The sequence below is a fragment of the Notolepis coatsorum genome (assembly GCF_963971535.1).
Source record: "Notolepis coatsorum genome assembly, chromosome: 15".
NCBI classification, from domain to species: domain Eukaryota; kingdom Metazoa; phylum Chordata; class Actinopteri; order Aulopiformes; family Paralepididae; genus Notolepis; species Notolepis coatsorum.
The window spans coordinates 96,671,440-96,693,375 of record NC_140179.1 but is presented as its reverse complement, the minus strand read 5'-3'; the positions used below and the strand labels follow the sequence as shown (position 1 = coordinate 96,693,375).

The 21,936-nt window shown below is 43.7% G+C and overlaps 1 protein-coding gene across 1 annotated transcript in view; it reads right to left on the bottom strand.

Moving 5' to 3' along the window:
* The window catches only part of tfec (transcription factor EC), a gene marked incomplete at its 3' end in the record, with an annotated part of 37,141 nt that overhangs the window by 13,169 nt on the left and 2,036 nt on the right, over positions 1-21,936 (bottom strand). The window contains exons 2-6 of the mRNA XM_084331102.1: positions 13,107-13,343; positions 12,231-12,329; positions 7,785-7,926; positions 2,634-2,690; positions 27-101 (exon numbers count right to left, since the gene is read on the bottom strand). Of these exons, the coding sequence (XP_084187228.1) occupies positions 27-101; positions 2,634-2,690; positions 7,785-7,926; positions 12,231-12,329; positions 13,107-13,343 (610 nt within the window). The remainder of the gene's footprint in view (positions 1-26; positions 102-2,633; positions 2,691-7,784; positions 7,927-12,230; positions 12,330-13,106; positions 13,344-21,936) is intronic.

The following is a 21,936-nucleotide window of genomic DNA, read 5'->3' as shown; positions in this document are numbered from 1 at the left end:
CCGTGTGATATGAGAAGTGAACTCACGGGTCGTTGACTTTGGTATGAGAGTCCCGAGCTCCTTGATTCTGTAGTTGATGTTGTATCGTCGTCTTCGTTCAACTGGATGGAGAGAGAGAGAGAGAGAGAGAGGAGGGGTATTGTGAGTCACTCTGATATTGTAAGAGATTACGTGTGTTAGTGTTACTGTAAAACATAGTAATCAAAGATTACTAGAAAAAAAAGAAAAGGACAAACGGATTACTCTGAAACATTTTGAGATGTGAAGCGCATCTATAAGACCGGTTCGTCACTAACTCACTCACGATTAGCCGCTCTGCCCCCTAGTGGCAGCTCACTGGACATGCCTTTTGCATCTATGACACTATGGGGCGAATTCACAAATAATGGATTGCGCCGGTGCTAATAGCACCCTTAAACTGCAGCGATTTTGCACGTGGTATCTGCCCCGTCTTTGCATGCTATTCACTAAAGATATTGCGTGGATGAGATACTACCGTAAACATGCCCATAGGTGTGCAATTTGCTCCTGATTTGCTCCAGCGCAGTTTGCTCGCGGAGCAGTCTGCACCTGACAGCGCTGTTGGCAAATATCAGGAAGGGGGAAAATAACCCGAAATGAGGCATAGACAAAACAGTATTTTTCATCATTAGTATTCAGTTTATTTCGTATTGTATTTCGTTTACTTCGTTATGTATAGAGCTTGCATCATTTTTATTTTCATGGCACATTGCATCCTTTGTTTTGTCACTATCTTTCGTCATTGCATATGTTTGTCATGTTCTATTCCTATTCTATTTTTAATTATAATTGTATTATATTCTATTGTGCTATATCTAATTTAGTTTATATCCCATTTAATTTTATTTCACCCCCGTTGGCAATCGAAACTGCACGTTTGAATATCCCAACTGCGCTCACAGACTGGGATATGAGATGCCAAATGTGTTTCTTGGCTGCAGGTGTCGTGTTCTTGCCATTCAGTTGGGCAAGATGGGTTTGGACCTCCAACTCGCGATCCAGATGCCAAATGGGTTTATTTAGTTTATTCCGTATTGTATTTCATTTATTTCGTCATTGCATTTGTTTGTCATCCACAAATAAATTATTTTGAGCAGACCTGTCCATAGTGCTAAATCTTTATACCGAATTTAAGCACTGTGCCAGTGAAGATATTTTATAATTCATGAATATTTTGAGTGAGAAAGTTGTATTTAATGTTTAGTTAAGATGATAGAACCTGCATTATCATATACTCCAGAATAAACTTTTCATTGGCCGTGTTTCCAGCATTTAGCCGACAACGTTAAATAACAATATTTAAATTATAAATAAGATTGCATGGGATCTCTGGATGGCTGGCTCAATATCATCCTTGATTTCATCCAGTAGATCAAGAATTGCTTGAGCTGGCATCCTGTGTCTCCGGATGATTTTGGTCTCGCTTAAATCAAAAAGTGATATTCTCCTTAGAAATATTCTTTCAAGCGGTTAGGTGGCGTAGCGGAGATTGCGTTCGTCACCAACCCCGGAGCTGTGAGCTGGATTCGCCTGTTCGAATCCAGCTCACAGCTCCGGGGTTGTCACCAGCTTGGCTGGCCGTTCACACTAATACAATTGGCAGTATTAGAGGGTGGGAGAAGCTGGCGGGGTGAGTCCGGGTCGTTGTAAACAGCGACTCCTACAGTTCGGTCGGGGCGCCTGCTAAGCGCGGATGGGACCTGAGTGGGATAGTGTGATCCTTCCACACGCTACGCCCTCTCGGAGAATATCCGCGCTGCCAGGTGAAAAGAAGCGGTTGATTGGCTGGACGTGTGTCGGAGGAAGCACGTGGTAGCCTCCACTCTCCCAGATGATCTGACTGTGGGGGGTAAGTGCGCAGCGACCAGGAAGGGGATTGGGAATTGGCATAACGACTAACATTGGGATGGGAGAAAATCGAAGGAAAATGGAGGGGGAAAAAGATCAATATAAAAAAATATATATATTCTTTCACGGGCATGCTTGGCATTACGATGCCTGCGTCTGGCAATAATTGATCACCTGAGACGCTGGCAATGACACCCCCTTTATAAATGCGCTTAGTTACCACCAGATCTCTGAAGACGTAAAGAGCGTCGCTTTAACTGCGCCGGCCTTTCGGAATTGGGAGTGTTTTTGGACGAGGCTCATTTGCATAGAAAAGGGGAACATGTTCCGCCCATTGTACCACCTCATTTCACCCATTGCGCTTTCTCTGTCAGAAAAAGCCGCGCAATGCCATTGTGAATTCGCCCCTGTGTGTCCTTGTTGAAGGTAAACGATTATTCTATGTGGACAAAAATATTGTATACGGTTGGATGGTATTCTGCAAATCGGAATAAATATTTCTCAAGTGCTTTTCTTGAAAGTAACTGAAAGCAATCCCATTACATTATTACACAAGATGAGTATGCCAGCGGTCGGCTCCCGACCTCAGTTTCAACAGGAGGTAACTTTGTAATGGACACCATTAGTGAAAGTCACTTTCCCAAGCGCGGTACGCAAGCTGATAAACACAGAGCGAGCTGAAAGGGCTGACGTGGGAGACACAAGGGACACGAGGGACACGAGAGAGAGACGTGAGAGACACAAGGGACATGAGAGACACTCACTCAGATTATGGTTGTCCTTTTTCTGCCTTTCTTTGGCCATCACCCTTGTGTCGTGCACTGTCCAAAAAGAGGAAGCAAAAAAAAACACACACAAAGAAAAACAAATTGATTAGCTACGCACACAGATTTAGAAATAGAAATTGAAAGACAACGACCACAAAGGACGACAGATGTTCCAGTCAGCGCACACACACACACACACACACACGCACGCACGCACACACACACACACACACACACACACACACACACACACACACACACACACACACACACACACACACACACACACACACACACACACACACACACACACACACACACACACACACACACACACACACACACACAGCTATTTTTGGGGAGTTGATACTTGGGGTCAGGCAGAGTGTTAGTTCATAGCCTGCAGACATGAGGCTGACCTTCTCACACACACACACACACACGCACACGCACACGCACGCGCACGCACACGCACACGCACACGCACACACACACACACACACACACACACACACACACACACACACACACACACACACACACACACACACACACACACACACACACACACACACACACACACACACTGCCAGAGCTGGCAGCACACGTCTTTGGCTCATTGCGGGGGGAAAGCGATGTGTGTCCTCTTGTAAACTACGCAATTAAGACAGTTTAGTTAATTTTCTAATCTCTCCTCCGAGCTAGAGACAAAAATGCCAAGACATCCTATAAATATTCGAATCCACATTCTCCCAAATTACATAATTGGGGACGTTAGATTGGATTGCTCAATTTGTCTCTGTTGATTCAATCAGGACATTTTAAACTCAGTGTAACAGCCCATTGTCCCTCTTGCACACTCCAATGAAAAAGACGGCAATTTACTAATTTTCTCATTGAGAGTGAACACTTCTTCGGGCATCCTTTCTATTTCCTAAATCGATTAGGCCCCTATGCTTGATGCATGACATTCATAAGAAGTGTCTCAAAGGGGGCCTTTGTTTTTTTTGTTTTTTTTTGCTGTGTGACACAAATAAGTCTACACGTTTTCTACAGCTGAAGCAACACAGAAACCCGACGACAAACGTGTTTTTCCAGACACCCCTAATGGTGGACTTTTGCAAAGCCGCCGTGACGCCACGCGGGTCATGCGAGGAGTCCCACAATGCAACGCACACAGAGCGCTGTTCCTCTGCGGTCAGAGAGAGCTGGCTGTAATGTGGTTGCCTTCTGGCCATTACCAGTCCTGTCTTTGGCAACACTTAACGTCAGTAGGCCTACCGCGTCTCTACAATTCGTAGCCGCATTTCTGCAGATCCCTCTCTGATTGGTTGAGGCCATTTCTGCAGACCCCTCTCTGATTGGCCGAGCGTGCGCATGCGCATGAGCCGCGACAATCCTATCCAACGTATGTGTAAAGGCACACACAACATATTCCAGTTAACGGTATATTTTTTTAATGATTCGTTATGGCGTAATCAATACTTCCATGCGTATAAATTGCGTTCGCGACCTCCATGTTTTGGGGCTATTCATCAGAAAACTCGGATCCGGGATTCGGCTCCCATCCGTCGGGCAACAACTGTGGGTTTTCAGCCTCTCTCTCTGGAGCTTCGTCTCCTGGCTAGAGGAGCTTGTCGCGCCTCATGCGCATGCATGCGTGCGCTCGGCCAATCAGAGAGGGGTCTGCAGAAATGCGGCTACGAATTGTAGAGACGCAGGCCTACCGCACTGTCAACCAACTAATGTTAGTGCAGCTAGCTAACATTAGCTACCTAGCTAGCAACATCCCAGCGATGTGGCAATCCTCACAACAGGAGTTTCTTCGTGATTTATATATATTTTTTATTGCTTGCTTCTTCCTTGTAGGCAACTTTTATTTTGTGCCTCTTGTCAGACGATTGACTCAGGTCTGTGATTAGCTCTCAGTAATGTTGGCTACTTTCTGTTGGTGAAACCACAATTTGAGATTATTCCACTGTTCCACTCATAGTGGGGTGCCTGGACACTATAAGAAGATAAGGGTCTATAGAACATTTTTATCTTGAGTGTCAAGAAACCAGTTTGAATTTAACAAAAAAAAATGTCCATTTTCCAAAATGGCCACAATTGAAATCATGAATTGTTGAAAAGGTCTTAATTTTCACACAATTGCTGTGTAATATAATTTCGTATTGCTATTGTAAGTCAATACTGTGTGCGGAATCAACTGGAGTTCAAATATTGATGTTTTGAATATTCTCAATCAAAGATTGCTGCCAATTTCTGTATTTTTCTCAAATTACACTTCATAACTTTTATTCTATTGAAACTAGAATGGTGATGTTGGTGCCCATACCTAGGTTTTCATGAATTAGTAATTGAATACAAATAAAATAAACATGATTGGAGCATATCTTATATTAGATTTCACACAAATGAGACAATAAATATGGGGAGAACTAGAATTAGATATGAGAACTGTAAACAACAGTTGATTGTGAAGAACAAACAATGATTGTGAAGAACGTCCTCATCACAAGGAAGGATCTGCATCTCAGCACCGATTTCAACGACACACCAAAGACCTGATAGAGGTGTTGCTGAGCAATGGCCGTATCTGTCCATCAACTCGAGTCTACGGGACAAGAGCAACAATTTCAGGAAGAGTGTGCTTGAATCAAATGACACACTTCTGACAGCACCGATCAAGCGAAATAACTTACTGTTGTTCCATGAGAAGAAAAAACAGAAGAAGACAGCAAATAAGCTGAGAATGCAGCACTTCAAATATCATGCAGAGCTCTATGGGAAAGCTTTTATTGTGCGAGACAGCCGCAGGGGGATTTGGAAGGGTTTTTTCCGTCACAAATCTTCCCCATACCCACCGGCGTTGTCATCTGAAGGATTTCTCAACTCCTGTACCAAGTCAGATTTGTTGGTAGCTATACATCATAGAAGCCAGTACAAGTAGCGACATTTCTGTCGACGAGGAGTTAGTTGCGCAAGGTGTAACAAGAAAGAACTGTTCTCATTCCTGTCAAATAAGTTGTTAACAGATGGACAGTTCCCAGGTGACAAGGACGTCTACATCACTGCAGGTGATCAAGTCCACCATGTTGGAAACAGTCCACCAATGGATCAATGCAACCATGAGGAAGCTGACACTCATGTCCTATAGAGTACATCTCGTCCATGCCCTCCAAACATCATCACTTGGGAGGGTGCATACTGGAGACACAGATGTTGTCGTACTGCTGAGTAATTTTTATCACATCAAGGCTCTGAATGCAGCCGCAGAAATCTGGATCTCCTTCAAAGCTGGAAAGAGAACCAGAACGATCTCCATGAACACTATCGCCCTGAACCTGCATGGGCACGACAACATGCAAAGCCATGGCTCTCTGCCACGCATTCACTGGATCAGACAGCACACCTTCCTTCAAGTTCAAGGGCAAGCGATCCTGCTACAAGTTGATGCTCAAAGTGTCATTCCTCATGGAGGAATTTGCAACTATCATCGACACACCATTCCAAACATCGCCAAGTCTGAAAGTGGGAACAAACTTTGTCTGTAGGCCGTACAACAACGAGCCAAGCGAGGACAATGGTGTTGATCTTGTCCGAATGAGGCTATTCTCACAGAAGACTAGGGACGTGGAGAGAATTCCCCCAACGAGTGATGCTTTGGATCAACATCTCAAAAGGAGTGTCTTCCAAGCAAGCATCTGGACGACAGCCCAAAGGTATATGCATCTTGTGTATTGTATTATTATGTCAAATAAAATCATTCATTCATTCATCCAGGTCCATTGGTCCATGCACGCTGCCCCTCGCCAAGGATGTATTACATCTGGATGTGAAGTGCACTTGTACTACCTGCTCTCGGTGCAAGTGCATGAGGGCAAAGTTGATGTGCACACGTCTGTGCAAGTGCAAATGTGAGAACTAGCTGGACCAGAGCAATTTCCAAGACAAACATGTATATGGGATTTGTTAGCCACTGTCTTATTAAACTATTGTGCAAGGAGTTATTCAAGCAAATGTCTGAGCAGTTACTCACCACCATATTGTGCCACAGTTAAAAGATAAATAAAAATAACAAAAATATTGTTGGGCCTGAGTGAAATTGTCAAGATAATAAAAAAAAACGATGTTTTATCTCACCAGGCCTTTGATCCTCTGTCTATTTTTGTGGATATGCACCGATACCGGAAAACATATAGTTTTTATGGGCAATATGCTTGAAATACCAGTTACTACTCCTGAATCCATATACACCTCATATGTTCAGATCGGATAATCCAATCAAAAGTTATAATAACAGTTACCATATTTTGCTACGGCTGTGGTGTGGGGTTTGGAACCGCCGACACCCCCTAGAGGCCATTTTTTATCTGAGCGCTTGACACTCGAACCAAAATTGTTCTATAGACCCTTACCTTCAAATTAGTAGTGAAAACGAAACTTTGGCATCAATTTGAAATGAAAACAACAAATTACCCATACACGGCCCCCCACTATCACTGTAAGTTGCTCTCGATAAGAGTGTATGTGCTAAATGACGAAATGCAATGTAATGTACAGTATATATGCAACTTATTTACACGTTGCAACGATTTGAAGAATTCACAACGAATATTCATGACCTACTGCAAGTGGGGTGTCACTATTGGGCCCTCTCAGAAAACAAGCATGGATTTGCAATAGCTGCCACCTTTTTGCGATAGGCCACTCCTATTACCATGTCCCCTGAGTAACCAACTGGCATGAAAACACACACACACACACACACACGCACACACACACACACACACCCACACACACACACACGCACACGCACACACACACACACACACACACACACACACACACACACACACACACACACACACACACACACACACACACACACACACACACACACACACACACACACACACACACACTCAATTTCAGCCTCTTAGGGTAAAACTTGTAGAAGGTGGCGACATATTTGTGGACCAACCAAGCGACTGACCTGTAGAGCTGTCGCAGCTAAAAAGCCCTTCTCCTTGCATACAGCACTGTCAGGTACAGTATGTGACTGGGTTTCATGGCCTACACTCTGAATTGTATTATATATCGATGAGAAGACATGTTTGAACATGTGTGGGTTGATTTGTTTACTTATATCAGTTCTATCAGTTCTGTGTATTCTCTTTTTTACAGTGAGCTGTGTGGGGTTAGAGGTGGAACTCATTCCACCATTAGGGACATTCATACCTGGTTCACCCCCATAGACATCCAGCATACTGCCGCTGAGGGATACCTAGAGATGAGAGAGGGAGAGAGAGGAGAGAGAGAGAGAGAGTCAGTCACTTACTCATTAGGCAACCCACATTATCAGTTCGCAGGCACTTTGCGAGCACATTTAAATCCAAAACACTTCAATCAAAAAAACACTTCAATCAAAGCTACAAAGCAAATAGTAATTTCTTTGGCATAGCTGGAAGGAGCCCTTGTTTAATCTCTTGAAAGTCTGGTAAAGGGAGTGGGCAGTAACAAAGTGACAAAATGAGAGGAGGCAGTTGGAACGGATCGGCTACTGTATGTCAGGGGTCGGCAACCTTTACTATCAAAAGAGCCATTTTGCCCCCCCCCCCCCTGCATGAAATCACGTTAATCTGGAGCCGCAAAACTTATTTACCGTTAAAATGAAGATAACACAGGGTATAACGTTGTATTTATACGTATACTATAGAGAGGGATAGGAAATTTTTTTCAAAAGTGTATTTCTAGTATACCGACCTATTGTTATTTATCGTTTGGTCTCAAGTGTCGGAGAGGAGACGGGCAGAAATTACAGCTGGCACCAAATCCATTCCGAATAAGAGACAATGGACCCAGTTCTTTGTTGGTGGTGTGAAAATAATATGCCTACAAACATTAAATATCATTGGAACCGTTTGTGTTCAATTGTATTTGAATCAGGAGATTATCTTCTCTCTTTCAAAATTGAAAGTGTATCTCTCCATCGCTGATGGAGGCTGGCTGGCAGTGTGCATAGAATAACTTTATTTAATTTTTTATTTTAACTTTATTTATTAAGTTAATATAAATGGGCCCCAGGCCCATCAGGTGGCAGCAGGGTGCCCGTGTCTCCCTCACCATGCCTGGGTAAACTCAACCCTAACCCTAACCCTAACCATGCCTGGGTAAACTCAACCCTAATCCTCACCATACACCGGTAAACGCAACTCTAACCCTCACCGTGCTTTATGGGTAAACCCAACCTCTCCACAGCACTTTGGATTTAAAAAAAGAAAACGTTTAATCACCTACATAGCAACTAATAATATCAAGTTATGACATAATATGGAATGCTCTCCCCATCCACCTGAGAGCACCGCAATCCGTTGTGGCTTTTAAAAGGGGCCTAAAAACATTTCTTTTTAACAAGGCTTTTGCCTGAATCTTTCTTTTACTTTTATTTGTTACTTCTATTCATTTTATTATTATTTTATTTTATTTTACTTTTACGTTCTTCCATTTCATTGGTTGTTTTATTCATTTTAATTGTGTTTATTCATTTTAATTGTTTTCATTCATTTTAATTGTTTTATTCATTTAACTTTTTGTCTACATCTCCTGTAGCACTCTGAGATTCTCGCGAATATAAAGTGCGGTACAAATTGAATCTATTATCATTATTATATATAATATAACATCAACTTTTTACAGTCCGTTTTATCGTCCACCCCCAGCCCCCCCCTTTGCTGCCTTTATCTCGAAGTTTGGCTTGTTGACCCGGCCCGGGGCCTCGGTCCACTAATACCATACCATTATTAGGACCCCTCGAACTTGAAATAGCCCCCCCCGACACACAGAGACGGGCTGTGTGTTGAAAATAGCATCCCCATTGGATGAAAAGGCAAGCTGGGTCAACTAGGCCGAGACAGAGGCAAAACTGTTTTCCTACGCCGGCCGTCGTCCCTCATGGGAAAACACGCAGCGGGCCCTGCTGCGATAACTGGCACCCTTTCACTGGCCGCCGTGGAATGTGGAGACACGCAGCGCTGACACACCCGTGTCTAATGCGTGTCTGCGCCTTTCTGGGAACATGCTACAAAAGCTGCCATGGACCCCGGGTCGCCTATAGCTAATTTTATCTAGCGTGTGTGTGTGTGTGTGTGTGTGTGTGTGTGTGTGTGTGTGTGTGTGTGTGTGTGTGTGTGTGTGTGTGTGTGTGTGTGTGTGTGTGTGTGTGTGTGTGTGTGTGTGTGTGCGTGCGTGCGTGTGCGTGGGCGTGGGCGTGTGTGTGTGTGTGTGTGTGTGTGTGTGTGTGTGTGTGTGTGTGTGTGTGTGTGTGTGTGTGTGTGTGTGTGTGTGAAATCCATCTCCTAGACTGTGGAAAGCGATAACGTCGGGGGTCATGTTGTGTGACAACAGGGGGAAGTGGGAAGGAGAGGACATGCGAGTAGAAACTGCCAACTTCCCATCATGATCTCACAGAGAGGAACGAGGGTTTATCAGAAAGTGAAACATTGCGACGGTCTCCCGACGGCTCCTGTTGTTTTCACTTCACAACATCCCCCATGTGTGCCTCTCGACGTGTCGACACAGTGACGCCGGCTGTATGACTATAATTAGGACCAATCGATCCGTTTAACGCCCGGTATCATCTCTGAACAAGTCCACTGGGAGGGAGCATTATGCTGCATTAGCCCAATCTAATGGCTGAGTACGTCTCTCACTCCCTCTTCTTCCTTCTCTCTCGTCGTCACTCTCTACCAATGGACTCCCCTCTCCTTCCCTCCCTCCCGTCCTCCCTCCCTCTTATTCACTCTCCATCTCTTTCCTGCGCTGTCACAGAATAGCTTTGTGTATTGCAACGTGTGTGTTATCTGTGTGTGTGTGTGTGTGTGTGTGTGTGTGTGTGTGTGTGTGTGTGTGTGTGTGTGTGTGTGTGTGTGTGTGTGTGTGTGTGTGTGTGTGTGTGTGTGTGTGTGTGTGTGTGTGTGTGTGTGTGTGTGTGTGTGTGTGTGTGTGTGTTGTACAGTGTGTTTCTTTGTCCCCCCCGCCTGCCTGTCTGCGTGTCTGTCTTGTCTGTCTTGTCTGTCTTGTCTGTCTCTGGGTCTCTCTGTTAGCTCTCCGGCTTCGTCTCAATGCTGTTCCTGAGCTTGGATGCCCGGCCATTTGGCAAAATTCTCTTTCAGTCTCACGCCTCATGCCTTTGGGGCTCAGGTGTAGCTACTATAATGTTCAGCCCAATGGGTTCTCCTTGTCACAGAACTCTGCTCAAGAGTGTTAGAATTCCGTCCCGGCTCTACTAGCAGCACTGGTTATTCCCCGAGCCAGCCGAGCAAGTTCCTCCTTTTTTTCACGGGAATGCCTATGCCATATTTTCTTCTTATCTGGTTTTGGCCCTCTCACTACTTGACTCATACACTTTGATTTAAAGGGGAACTATCTTATAAATGGCCTTTTTCAGTGTTTAGCATTGTTTCCTAGCTATGTGGACTTTAATTACATAATTAATAGGATCTATGTCTCTAATTCTCATATTGGCGCATTCTTCCAATTCTCCTCTCACAATATGAGTCATCTGAAAATGTGCATATCTGTGATGTCAGAGATTTCTCAGCTGCATAATAATGTGGCAGTTGATGTGGCAGTTGGCACCAGGCCACACAGTGGTTGGAGCCCAGCCTCAAAACGGCTTAAGATCTTGAGGTAGAAAAATGCTGTTTTTGAGTACTTGATTAGAAATACAAAACAATGAATTTTATTTGAAAAAAAACCTTACAGAGGTGTTTCATAGACTCACAGGAATTGTGTAAAAGTGCCCAAATAGTGAAAGAAATAGTAAAATAGTTCCCCTTTAACTGTCGAAGGTCGTATTCCCACCCCCCCCACCCCCCTTTCAACTGGTTTTCCAACAATAATTGTCTCCAAGTATTTCACCGCTGTGTATATACTCTAATGAGCTCTCTATTGTGACACTTGTCGTGGAAAAGCCAAAACACTTTGTTTTAATCTGCAATGCGGGTCTTTGCTTGAGAAATGTGAGAAATGTCCCTAAGCCCTGATCCCTGGCCGAGTGAACTTTGACTCATCTTTTGGGACCTTAAGCTGACCTCTCTCTGAAACACAGGTCCCCTCGTTCCCAAGCGAGTGGAGCCTGAACACCAGTGTTTGGGTGGAAGGGAGCCACCCTTTGGTTCCTATTCCTCTTTGGTACAAAATAAATAATTAGTTCAACAACCTTGTTTGGAAAAAACTTCCTTGTCGTCACACACCATGTCAATAAGATAAGAAAATAATAATAAATAAATAATACAATGTATTTCTGCACGAACAAATGCACACAGAGACCTCCACACTATTAGATATTGCTCTGTGATTGTTATGTATATCCTGTTTATGTACGTCTTGTTGTCTTGTGGTTGTGATTTTATATGCTGTGTGATTTTTATCCTTTTTTATGCTTATTTCAATGTGTTTGTAATAGACTGTAAATGAGGGAAACCTCAGGTGCCTTTCGAGTTTATATAACGGTTTGAAATCATATATATATATAGGTTTGAAATGTTAGTCCATTGATGTTAGAGTGACAATAGTATTCATACTTACATTGTTCTGCATTAACATGTTTGACTCCATGCAATCCAAGCCATCATTGAAACCGGACTCGAGACTAATAAGGTCGTCAATAACTTCATCCATTGGAAACTGAAAAAAAAACAGTAATTACAGGGTACTCATGGACATACTGATGATGATGATGATGCTGATGATGATGATGATGATGATGATGATGATGATGATGATGATGATGATGATGATTATACCACATTTTAAAACTCTGATATATATTTGTATAGGGGGGGGGGGGGGGGGGGGTAGACTGTTTGGAGTCTAATCCAATAACAGGTGGGTATTTTTTCCCCTCCACCACTGTATCTGAAGTGAGATAGGTGACGGGAAAACAAATATCTGTTATCAAACTAGCTTCCTTTGGGAGGGTTCTCTCATCCCAGACTGCATGTCTGAAGATATTGATGAGCACATCAGAGAGAAGATGGGGGGGGGGGGGGGTAGGATCAATAACAGGCTTGTTTAGATGATTTGTTTTGATCCCTCATCCTCCTTACTGGGAGACAAAGGTAGAATATTTTTTTTTATGGTCCTTCCAAATAAAGCATTAGCCGTGATGAGTGCAGTATAGGTGACGACACTCATGGTCGTGTCTGGTTGTGGTCATGCTTTCGTAAATTTTGTTGCAATTGCAACTCTTTTCCCATTACTACAAAGCACATCTGAGGTCAATTCCCTTTCAGTTCCATAAATCCAGGTACATGCAAGAAGATGGTTGATTCAATAACGAAACAATATTTGGTCTCCAGTGGTTCCTCGCTCCTGAATGGAATGAATTTAAAAGTGGAAATTAACCCCCCAAGACCCGCCTTTTCCTTTCAGCCAATGACCATCCTCCTCCCGTCCACTCACCTCGCTGTCGTGATTGGCCAGGGTGAGCAGAGTGACAGGGCTGTCAGGGTTGCTGCTGTCGCTGACAGACGGCATGTGTCCGTTCCTCATGATGGGCACGGCGGCTAGCGGCTGCCCGGGGCCGTGGGGGTGCGTGGCGCCATGGCCCGGCTTCGAGCCCAGCGTCAGGTACTGCTTGACCTGCTGACTCTGGGTCTGGTGCAGGTGGAACTTGGAGTTCTCCAGGTGGGTCTGGACCTGCGGCAGAAACAGACCCCGGATCAGATTAGTCGAGGGCCAGCGAGGGGAATTCGGGTGTTTATAGAGACAGTATGTCCAACTTAACCCTTTCACTACCACCACACTACCAAATGGTTAACGCTTTCACTGCAACAATACAGAAGGTTAACCCTTTCACTGCCACATGAGAATGGGTCAACACTTTCACTACCACACTACATAAGGTTAACCCTTGCACTGCCACACGACACAGGGTTAACCCTTTCACTATACCACACGACATAAGGTTAACCCTTTCACTGCCACACGACAAAGGGTTAACCCTTTCACTACCACACTACATAAGGTTAACCCTTTCACTGCCACACGATAAAGGGTTAACCCTTTCACTACCACACTACATAAGGTTAACCCTTTCACTACCACACTACAGACGCGCGTCTGTAGTGTGGTAGTGAAAGGTTAACTTTCTGTAGTGTGGTAGTGAAAGGGTCAACTGAGGAGCAATCGACGTTATTAAACACTTTAGCCAGATTGAAACAAGGCTAAAGAGGACAATGTATGTAAGAATGATCAGTGCTAGTTGTGAATGGCTACGCTTATCTCTGTCAAGCACTGGAACAGTTGTTGTCTGAAAACGTCCCCCGCGGTTAGTCAGGCGATATGCAACGGAGTTACTGTAAAGCTGCATTCTGTGGCCTGCAGGCTTGAGTAAACGTTGATACTGCAGTGATAAGTCACATTATCTCTGTTGTCGTTATGATATCATTCACAAATAATCTTTGCCAAAAGCAAGACGTGTCCCATTGACCTTCCTCAACACAGATACACAGTTATTCTGTTTTTGTATTTCTCTTCTGGGCTATTCATTTTTAAACAAAATCACTTTGGAACAGGAACAATTGTCGGTAGAACGATTGGAGTGAAGTCAGATGACCTCACAATAAAAAAAATAAAGTATAATAAAATGTTTTATCTATTTAAAATGACACACACATAGTAGTGTTTGCAGACATACTACTGTATATAGTAGTTTGAGATGACACACACATGGCAGTGCTCGCAGACATACACTGTAAAAACTGAGCATCATCTGGTGATTTCCAGCACATTGTATTCAACCAAAACTGTGTAAAATGCAATTCATAAATGGTTCAAATTCATTGAATTCAGCAGAATTCAAATGGCACATACACTTTTTTGTATTATGTATAGGTTACTAATAATTATTTAATAAATACTACTATATAGTAGTTTGAGATGACACACACATAGTGCTCACAGACATACTATATAGTAGTTTGAGATGACACAAACATAGCAGTGCTCACAGACATACTGTATAGTAGTTTGAGATGACACACACATAGTGCTCGCAGACATACTATATTAGTTTGCTTGTCTGCTCACATGTTGTCTAATTAGAATACATGGTAAAAAAACAGTTAAACAAACAAACAAACAAAAATAAATAAACAAACAAATAAATCAATAAAAAGTAAATAGTTGAATAAATAAAAAAAAACTGTAAACAAAGTAAAACTGAACTCAGTGTGCTTACGTGTGTAGCTCCGGTAGCATCCCGCATGGTGTAGTAACTACAGTCGGTTAAGTGTGGCATTCTCAGGAACACAATAATTAATCTTCAGGTCGGTTTGTTTTGATTTGTAGCAGCAGGTCAACGTAAAGATAAGGGTCCAAGTCTGGCTGCCTGCTACTACTTGATCTGTCGGCTGGATAGTGACTGTCTGGCCCCTCCTGTCCCCCAACCAGTATCTTATAGAGGGCCTTAAGTGACCCTAATTAGGCCCTAAAGTGGGGTAAGCCTTTATGTTGCGTAGCGCGGTAATCACCTTCACCTCAAACAGTGGAGCATCAGATCACCCTTGGTTTGATCACTACAGGATATCTGCCTTTAGCCTCTATCACCCATGCATCTGGGACGCCCCTTTTCTGTTGGGCCAGCCAATCAGAGGCCTTCTCCCAGACTCCTTTGCAGTTGCCTCATCCAGGGCCTGAAGCAGCACAATTGACTGTTGTTCATCCACTCTCTTTTTTTTTGTAAGTAATTCCCCCGGCTGCCATTTTTACCCGCACTTCTTCACTCACAGACTAATGTCAATCTAGTAAATTTATCAGTCCATTTCCTCCAAGGAATAACTGTGATAAACTATATTTTCAGACCTGCTTGAAAGTTATTGCCATTATCAGTATATATGCTTGAGACCCTGTCCCAGTCTAAAGTGTCTAACTCACTTGTCTCTGTCCCCATAAAGGATGTCCTTGTGTAGTAGCTGTCTTTATTAGTTTATGGCCCGTTGTATTTTGGGAAGCTTTGTAAAAGGAAAAAGAAAATGTGGTTGTTAGCGATCATCTTGTGTGAATTCCGCAATCTATCTGTGTTACTTCCTCCCAAGAACCAGTTTTTTATGGAGTGTAGAACATTCTATTTACTATAGGTTTTCCTGAATTCTGTGAACTCAGGCTAACTCTCTCTGTAAATAATAACACTGAGCTGTCACTGGCCTCAACTAAATGAGGAGAATTAAGATCAGAAGAGGAACAAGCTATAGGCTCAATGGTTGTAGTTGTGATACTAGTTATGGTGGTGGTGTCACTAATGACAGTGTCTAAGATCAAGTTGAGAGAAAAGTAGAACAGAGGCTATTTATCACTATCCTCCAATATCCATGGCATCACATTGACTGTAGAATAGTTTAGAGTAGTTTCAGAAAACTTGAAAACATAACTCCCTTTGCTTTATTTTCTCACAACTGCAAGTCATGAAAGCATCAAAGAACATGATTGCTGAATGTGACAAATTAATTCCCGGGGGTTACAATGTATCGGACCAGACATAATTAGCATTTTACATTTACATTTAGTAATTTAGCCGACACTTTTATCCAAAGCGACGTACAAATTGTGTACAACAAGTCAGCAGGAGGGGTACACCTTTGTCTAAGCTTGAGTGCTACTGTACACTCTGAGTGCATACAGTAGTAGCATAGACATATTTAGCACAATAGGTAGTAGTATAAACATATTTAGCACAATACGTAGTAGTATAGATATATTTAGCACAGTAGGTAGTAATATAGACGTATTAGCATAGTAGGTAGTAGTATAGGCATAGTAGCATAGTACATAGTAGATAGTAGTATCGATTGATTGATTGAAAACTTTATTAACAGATTGCAGAATGGGTACAGTACAGCTCAATACATACAATTGTTAAGGGGATGCAGACCAGAGAAAGACTTTCGTCTTGTTTACATCAGGGTCCCCCATTTTCAATTCATCGTAACATATATGACATACATGACATACAGATAGACAGTACTGCTACATCTATACATTTATGACATACCAGATTTGCAAATACAGTACTGTTTGTGATACAAAAAGAGTCCAGAAAAAAGAGTATATACATTTGACGTAGAAACTGTACATTGGATTGGGTAGGTGGGGGGGGGGTGGGGGGGGACTGTACATTGGAGGTGGTTGGGTGGGTGGGGGGGGGGGGGGGGGGGGGGGGGGTAGGAGTGGGGGGGAGGTTGGGTATGAGGGGTGGGTGGGGGACACTGTACAACTGTACAAACAAAACTGTACATTGGAATATTGACAAGACCATACTTGGTAATTTACTGTACATTGGAGGGGGTTGTGTTCGGACATTTACAGGGGCCAGTTTCGAGTTGCAGTCTCCCTTAGGTGTTTTTTGAGAGTGTTTTTGAAAGTGGGTAGTGATTCACATTCCTTTACAGCTTTGGGTAGGGCGTTCCACATTGATGTGGCATAATTGCGAAACGTGTTTAGTCCCTTGTTTGAGCCGAATCTGGGTTTAACATGATTTGTGGAGCTCCCTCTGGTGTTGTGATCGTGGTATTCACTGACCTTTGGGAAGTATTTTGACATGTACATGGGTACCTTGGTCGTGTAGTGTATCTTGTAGACCAGGCCCATTGCAAGTTGCTGTACTCTGTCGTCTACTCTAAGCCATCCTAGGTTGTCAAAGTGGGCAGGGGTGAGGTGGGTTCTAGGAGTAAGGTCAAGCAGTAGTCTGACCAGTTTGTTTTGAGATGTTTGTAATTTAGTTTTTAGCGCCTTTGAGGTGCTTTGGTACCATGAGGTGCAAGCATAGTCGTAGTACCCTTGAATGAGTGCTCCTGCCAGAGTCTTCAGGGTATTCTTGTTTACCAGTGAGGAGATCCGGTACAAGAATCGAGTTCGTTGGTTGACTTTTTTTATTACATTGGATGCCATTTTGTCACAGGAAAGATTTGCCTCTAGGATGGAACCCAGGTAGGTAATATCTTCTTTCCTTGTGACAATATTGTCACCCACTGTAACTGAGAAGTTGTCGGTCTTGCTGAGTTTGTTATTTGAACCGAAGAGAATGGACTCTGTTTTGCCCATGTGTAATGATAGTTTGTTATCAGCGAGCCATATGCAGATTTTGCCTAGTTCTGAGCTGAGGGTTTTTTCAACCTGTAACTTGTTCTTGTCAGAGACCAGCAGGGCTGAGTCGTCCGCAAACAGGAACAAGTTGCAGTCACAAGCTGACGACATGTCATTTGCATAAATTAGGAACAGTAGCGGACCTAGTATCCGGTCAATGGTCTCTAACTACACACCCTCAAGACCCCTACGCTCTGCATCTTCTGGCCGCCTCAGACCTACTCCTATCCAAACTCCGGGACGGTCATCAAAGAGAAGTCGCCTATTCCCAGTCCTTGCCCCACAATGGTGGAATGAACTACCCACCCCAGTTAGGACAGCCGAAACCCGTCCAATCTTTCACCGTCGACTAAAGACGCACTTATTCAACCATTATCTGAAATAATAAAAAAAAAAATTAAATAAAAAAAGATCTAACCCTAACTAACCTTGCTGTCATGCACTTGTCCTAATAAACTAACCTACACTGTAGCACTCAACACTTTGATGAACATTGTTGCTCAGCTGATAGAGTTGTGCCCTTCCTGATGGCTTGTCGTACAGAACATGTAAGTCGCTTTGGATAAAAGCGTCAGCTAAATGACTAAATGTAAATGTAAATGTAGTATAGACAACATAGTATCATAGTACATAATAGTAGAAGACAGTAAGAAGATGTTTTTATATATCAATTCAGATTGAACAAGTGTGTTTTTAGTCGATGGTGGAACATTGGATGATATTCAGCTGTCCTGACCGTGATGGGAAGTGCATTCTACCACCGTGGAGCCGGGACAGAGGGTATCCTTTATTAAGCAAGGCCCAGATTAATAAAGTTCTATGGGTGAGCGTCAACCCCATCGCAAAGCAGCCCCCCTGCAAAAAAAAAACACACACAAGAGACTCTCGCTATGGAGAGGGATCTTTATACCGCAGTAAAACTCAGCATTAAATTCCACACGTCAGCCAGCGCTGCTCTTATTCAGCACTTGTGTCCACATAGCTGAGGAGGAGGACTCATCATCACAATACTTGACTTGTCGCCAGCCACTGAAGGGGACTCTTATCTTGGCCCCGCTCAAGGCCAAACAAGATGCCAGTTGTTACCCCAATCAACATGCCCCCCCCCCCCCCCCCCCCAGCCACGGATAGCGAGCAAGTGGGGCAGGAAGGGATGCCAAGGCCATGCCCGCCACCATCTGCCCCGTGTGACACACAGGCTTGTCCCCGGCTCGGCTTCTTCGCCCCTCTTCTCTCACTGTACTGTAAATGCAGGAGACATGCTTGTTACTCACTTAGGGGGGAGACTTGATTCGATTTGTGAGGTAATGGTGCTTCAGTCACTGAGGCCGGCCGCCACAATGGCAGGCTTGTGCATGTGTGAAGAAAACACAGTGGCGTTTTACTCTCGCTCGCACACGCACACACACACACACACACGCACACACACACACACACGCACGCACGCACGCACGCACGCACGCACGCACGCACGCACACAAACACACACACACACACACACACACACAAACACACACACACAGACACACACACCAACGAGAGGACACGACCGAGATAGAAATCTCACAGAGTCTGAATTGTTTGTGACAATGATTCTGATGCCTGAGACGCCTCTCTCTTTCTCTCTCTCTCTCTCCGAGGTCACTTGCTGAAACAGGTAGTGTGTGACCCTTGCAGCAGGTATAGATGTTCTCCTTCTATACTTATAGCACAGATGTGGCAGGTTGACTTCCCGTCGAGAGGCCATCACGGCTGTACAGAGCAGCCACACAATAAGCTGTTTCATACCGACACGTCTGCCACTTATTGGGGAGTAAATATGGAGGCTGGATCGGATCCACTTTTCATCTTTTCATATCAAAGCGAGCAATATCGGATCATGACATTTGCCACTTTTTCCCTCCTTCCTTTCCAGCTGTTTCCAGCTGCTTTTTGGTGACTGTGCTAGTATCCTCCCATCAGCCGACGATATACTGTACAGTTGAGTTGACTGTATCCTGTTTCAATATTAAACATGGTTCCATACAGCAATATTGTCTCAGGATTAGAGCACGTATTGGTTGGTGTTCAGTTTGTTTTTCTAATGCTTCTGGTTGGGTGACAGAGAGTTTACCACAGGAGAGGACAGCTGGGTCCTCCTAACTTCATTTGGCCACTAAAACGAGGAATGCAATATAGAAGCAGACTTTCTCTCTCTCTCTCTCTCTCTCTCTCTCTCTCTCTCTCTCTCTCTCTCTCTCTCTCTCTCTCTCTCTCTCTCTCTCTCTCTCTCTCTGAAACACGTGCTGTGTGTAGTTCTTGCTCTCTGTCTCTTTTACTTAATCAAACACACACACACACACACACACACACACACACACACACACACACACACACACACACACACACACACACACACACACACACACACACACACACACACACACACACACACACACACACACACACGTGCAGCAGGCAAATAAAATCCGAGAGACAATCAGCGATGCTGTGTTGCCGTCCTAACAAATCATATCACCCCAATCATATTGTCCGACAGCGGCCGCAAAGAAAACATACATAAACCGAGGAAGCGTGTGTATATTAAACACGAGATGTGTCAAAGTAAACTCAATCGAGTGACAAACACTATGTCAACTTCAAGATAAAAAAAAACAACAACAACACATTGTTCACAATCTAGCCACTGCAAGTCTGAAAGGCTATATAAGCACTGCAACGACATAATAACAATGAAAATATTTCACTAGTAGACAAAATACATCGACTCTAAAACGGACTAAATCTGCTCAAAAGTATTCCTTTCTCTCGCGTGCCTTTCTCGGTTCTGACCGTGCGAGAGGTCACCGATAATGTCATCAATGTCATTTACCTTGGAGTGAGAAGGAATCTGTTTCTTAAAGGTCCAATTGAATGAACGGGCCCACAGCAGGCCAGTGTGCCAGACAAGACCATACAGGTGTCTCCTCTCAATGAAAGGCTGTTGCCTAACCCCGGTTTCACTCTTGCCCAAGTTCTCCTTTCACTTCAGAAAAATTTTACGACTTATGAAACACCAGGCTGCATTGACAATATAACCACCCACTGGATTTTGAAATTATGGACATATAACCTCGTAACAGCTTTTCATTTCTGCAAAGCACTACTACAGGGCATAGTTATTTGGAACACGGTCGAACGAACACAGAGTAGCAAATGTTGTTCTGTCTCCTCTGGTCCATCTTGTGGATGGATGTGAAACAAGAAGCACATTCTCAGGCTCGCTCCAGATCTGCTGAACCAGTAAATAACTGTAACCACACATCCCAGATTGTGAAATGAGGGCAGAGATACAGTCGGTGATAGTGGACTGATTCACAAAATGCAGATTCCACACGGGGTGACTGATGCCCTTTGCTGTTAGCATGGCTGTGTAAGGCATATCATTTATAAACTGCAGCCATGTTATCCAAAACTTCTTCTGTTTACTTTGTGTGTTTTTTTTCTTTTTAAAGGTATGGTGAAATTGATGTTTTAGTAACATTGATGAGCATTCTGAAAGCAATTCTTAAAAAGATTCACTTTTAAAAACAATCTTAAATTGTATTTAACACTTTGACTGCCTAAAAACGATTTACAACGTCTTTGCTGGCGATGCTAAAGTTGCCGGGGGACGCTGTACGTCGTCTTTATATCAATATTTCAAAAATCTGCGATCTGATCCATAATGTCCCTCCGCTGGTCTGAGAACCACCAGCAGGACCCACTGAGCTCTCTGGCGGTTCAGGAGCGCCATCTGGTGGCCGATCGCGCAACCGCTTAACAGGAAGCACAGTGGAGGTTGTGCTACATGTCCGTATTGCTTCCGGCCACTCGGGATAGGTTCCGGCATTCTAGCTCGTCACTCTACATAGCGATCGATTGCCAATAACTCGATAAACAACATGATTTGGACGTATATACCATTATACAAGCTGGAGATGGACCGGGTAATAATATATCCCATAATGATAAAATTTCTACTCGACGATGATCGCCCAACGGCGCGCGGAGACTGGGGTGAGTTTCAGCGTGTAACGTTACCATCTTCGATACTAACTGCTTTTATCAACATTTGACCCACATTAGATGATTGGTATAACGCTGCCCACGGAATTATAAACGCCCCCTC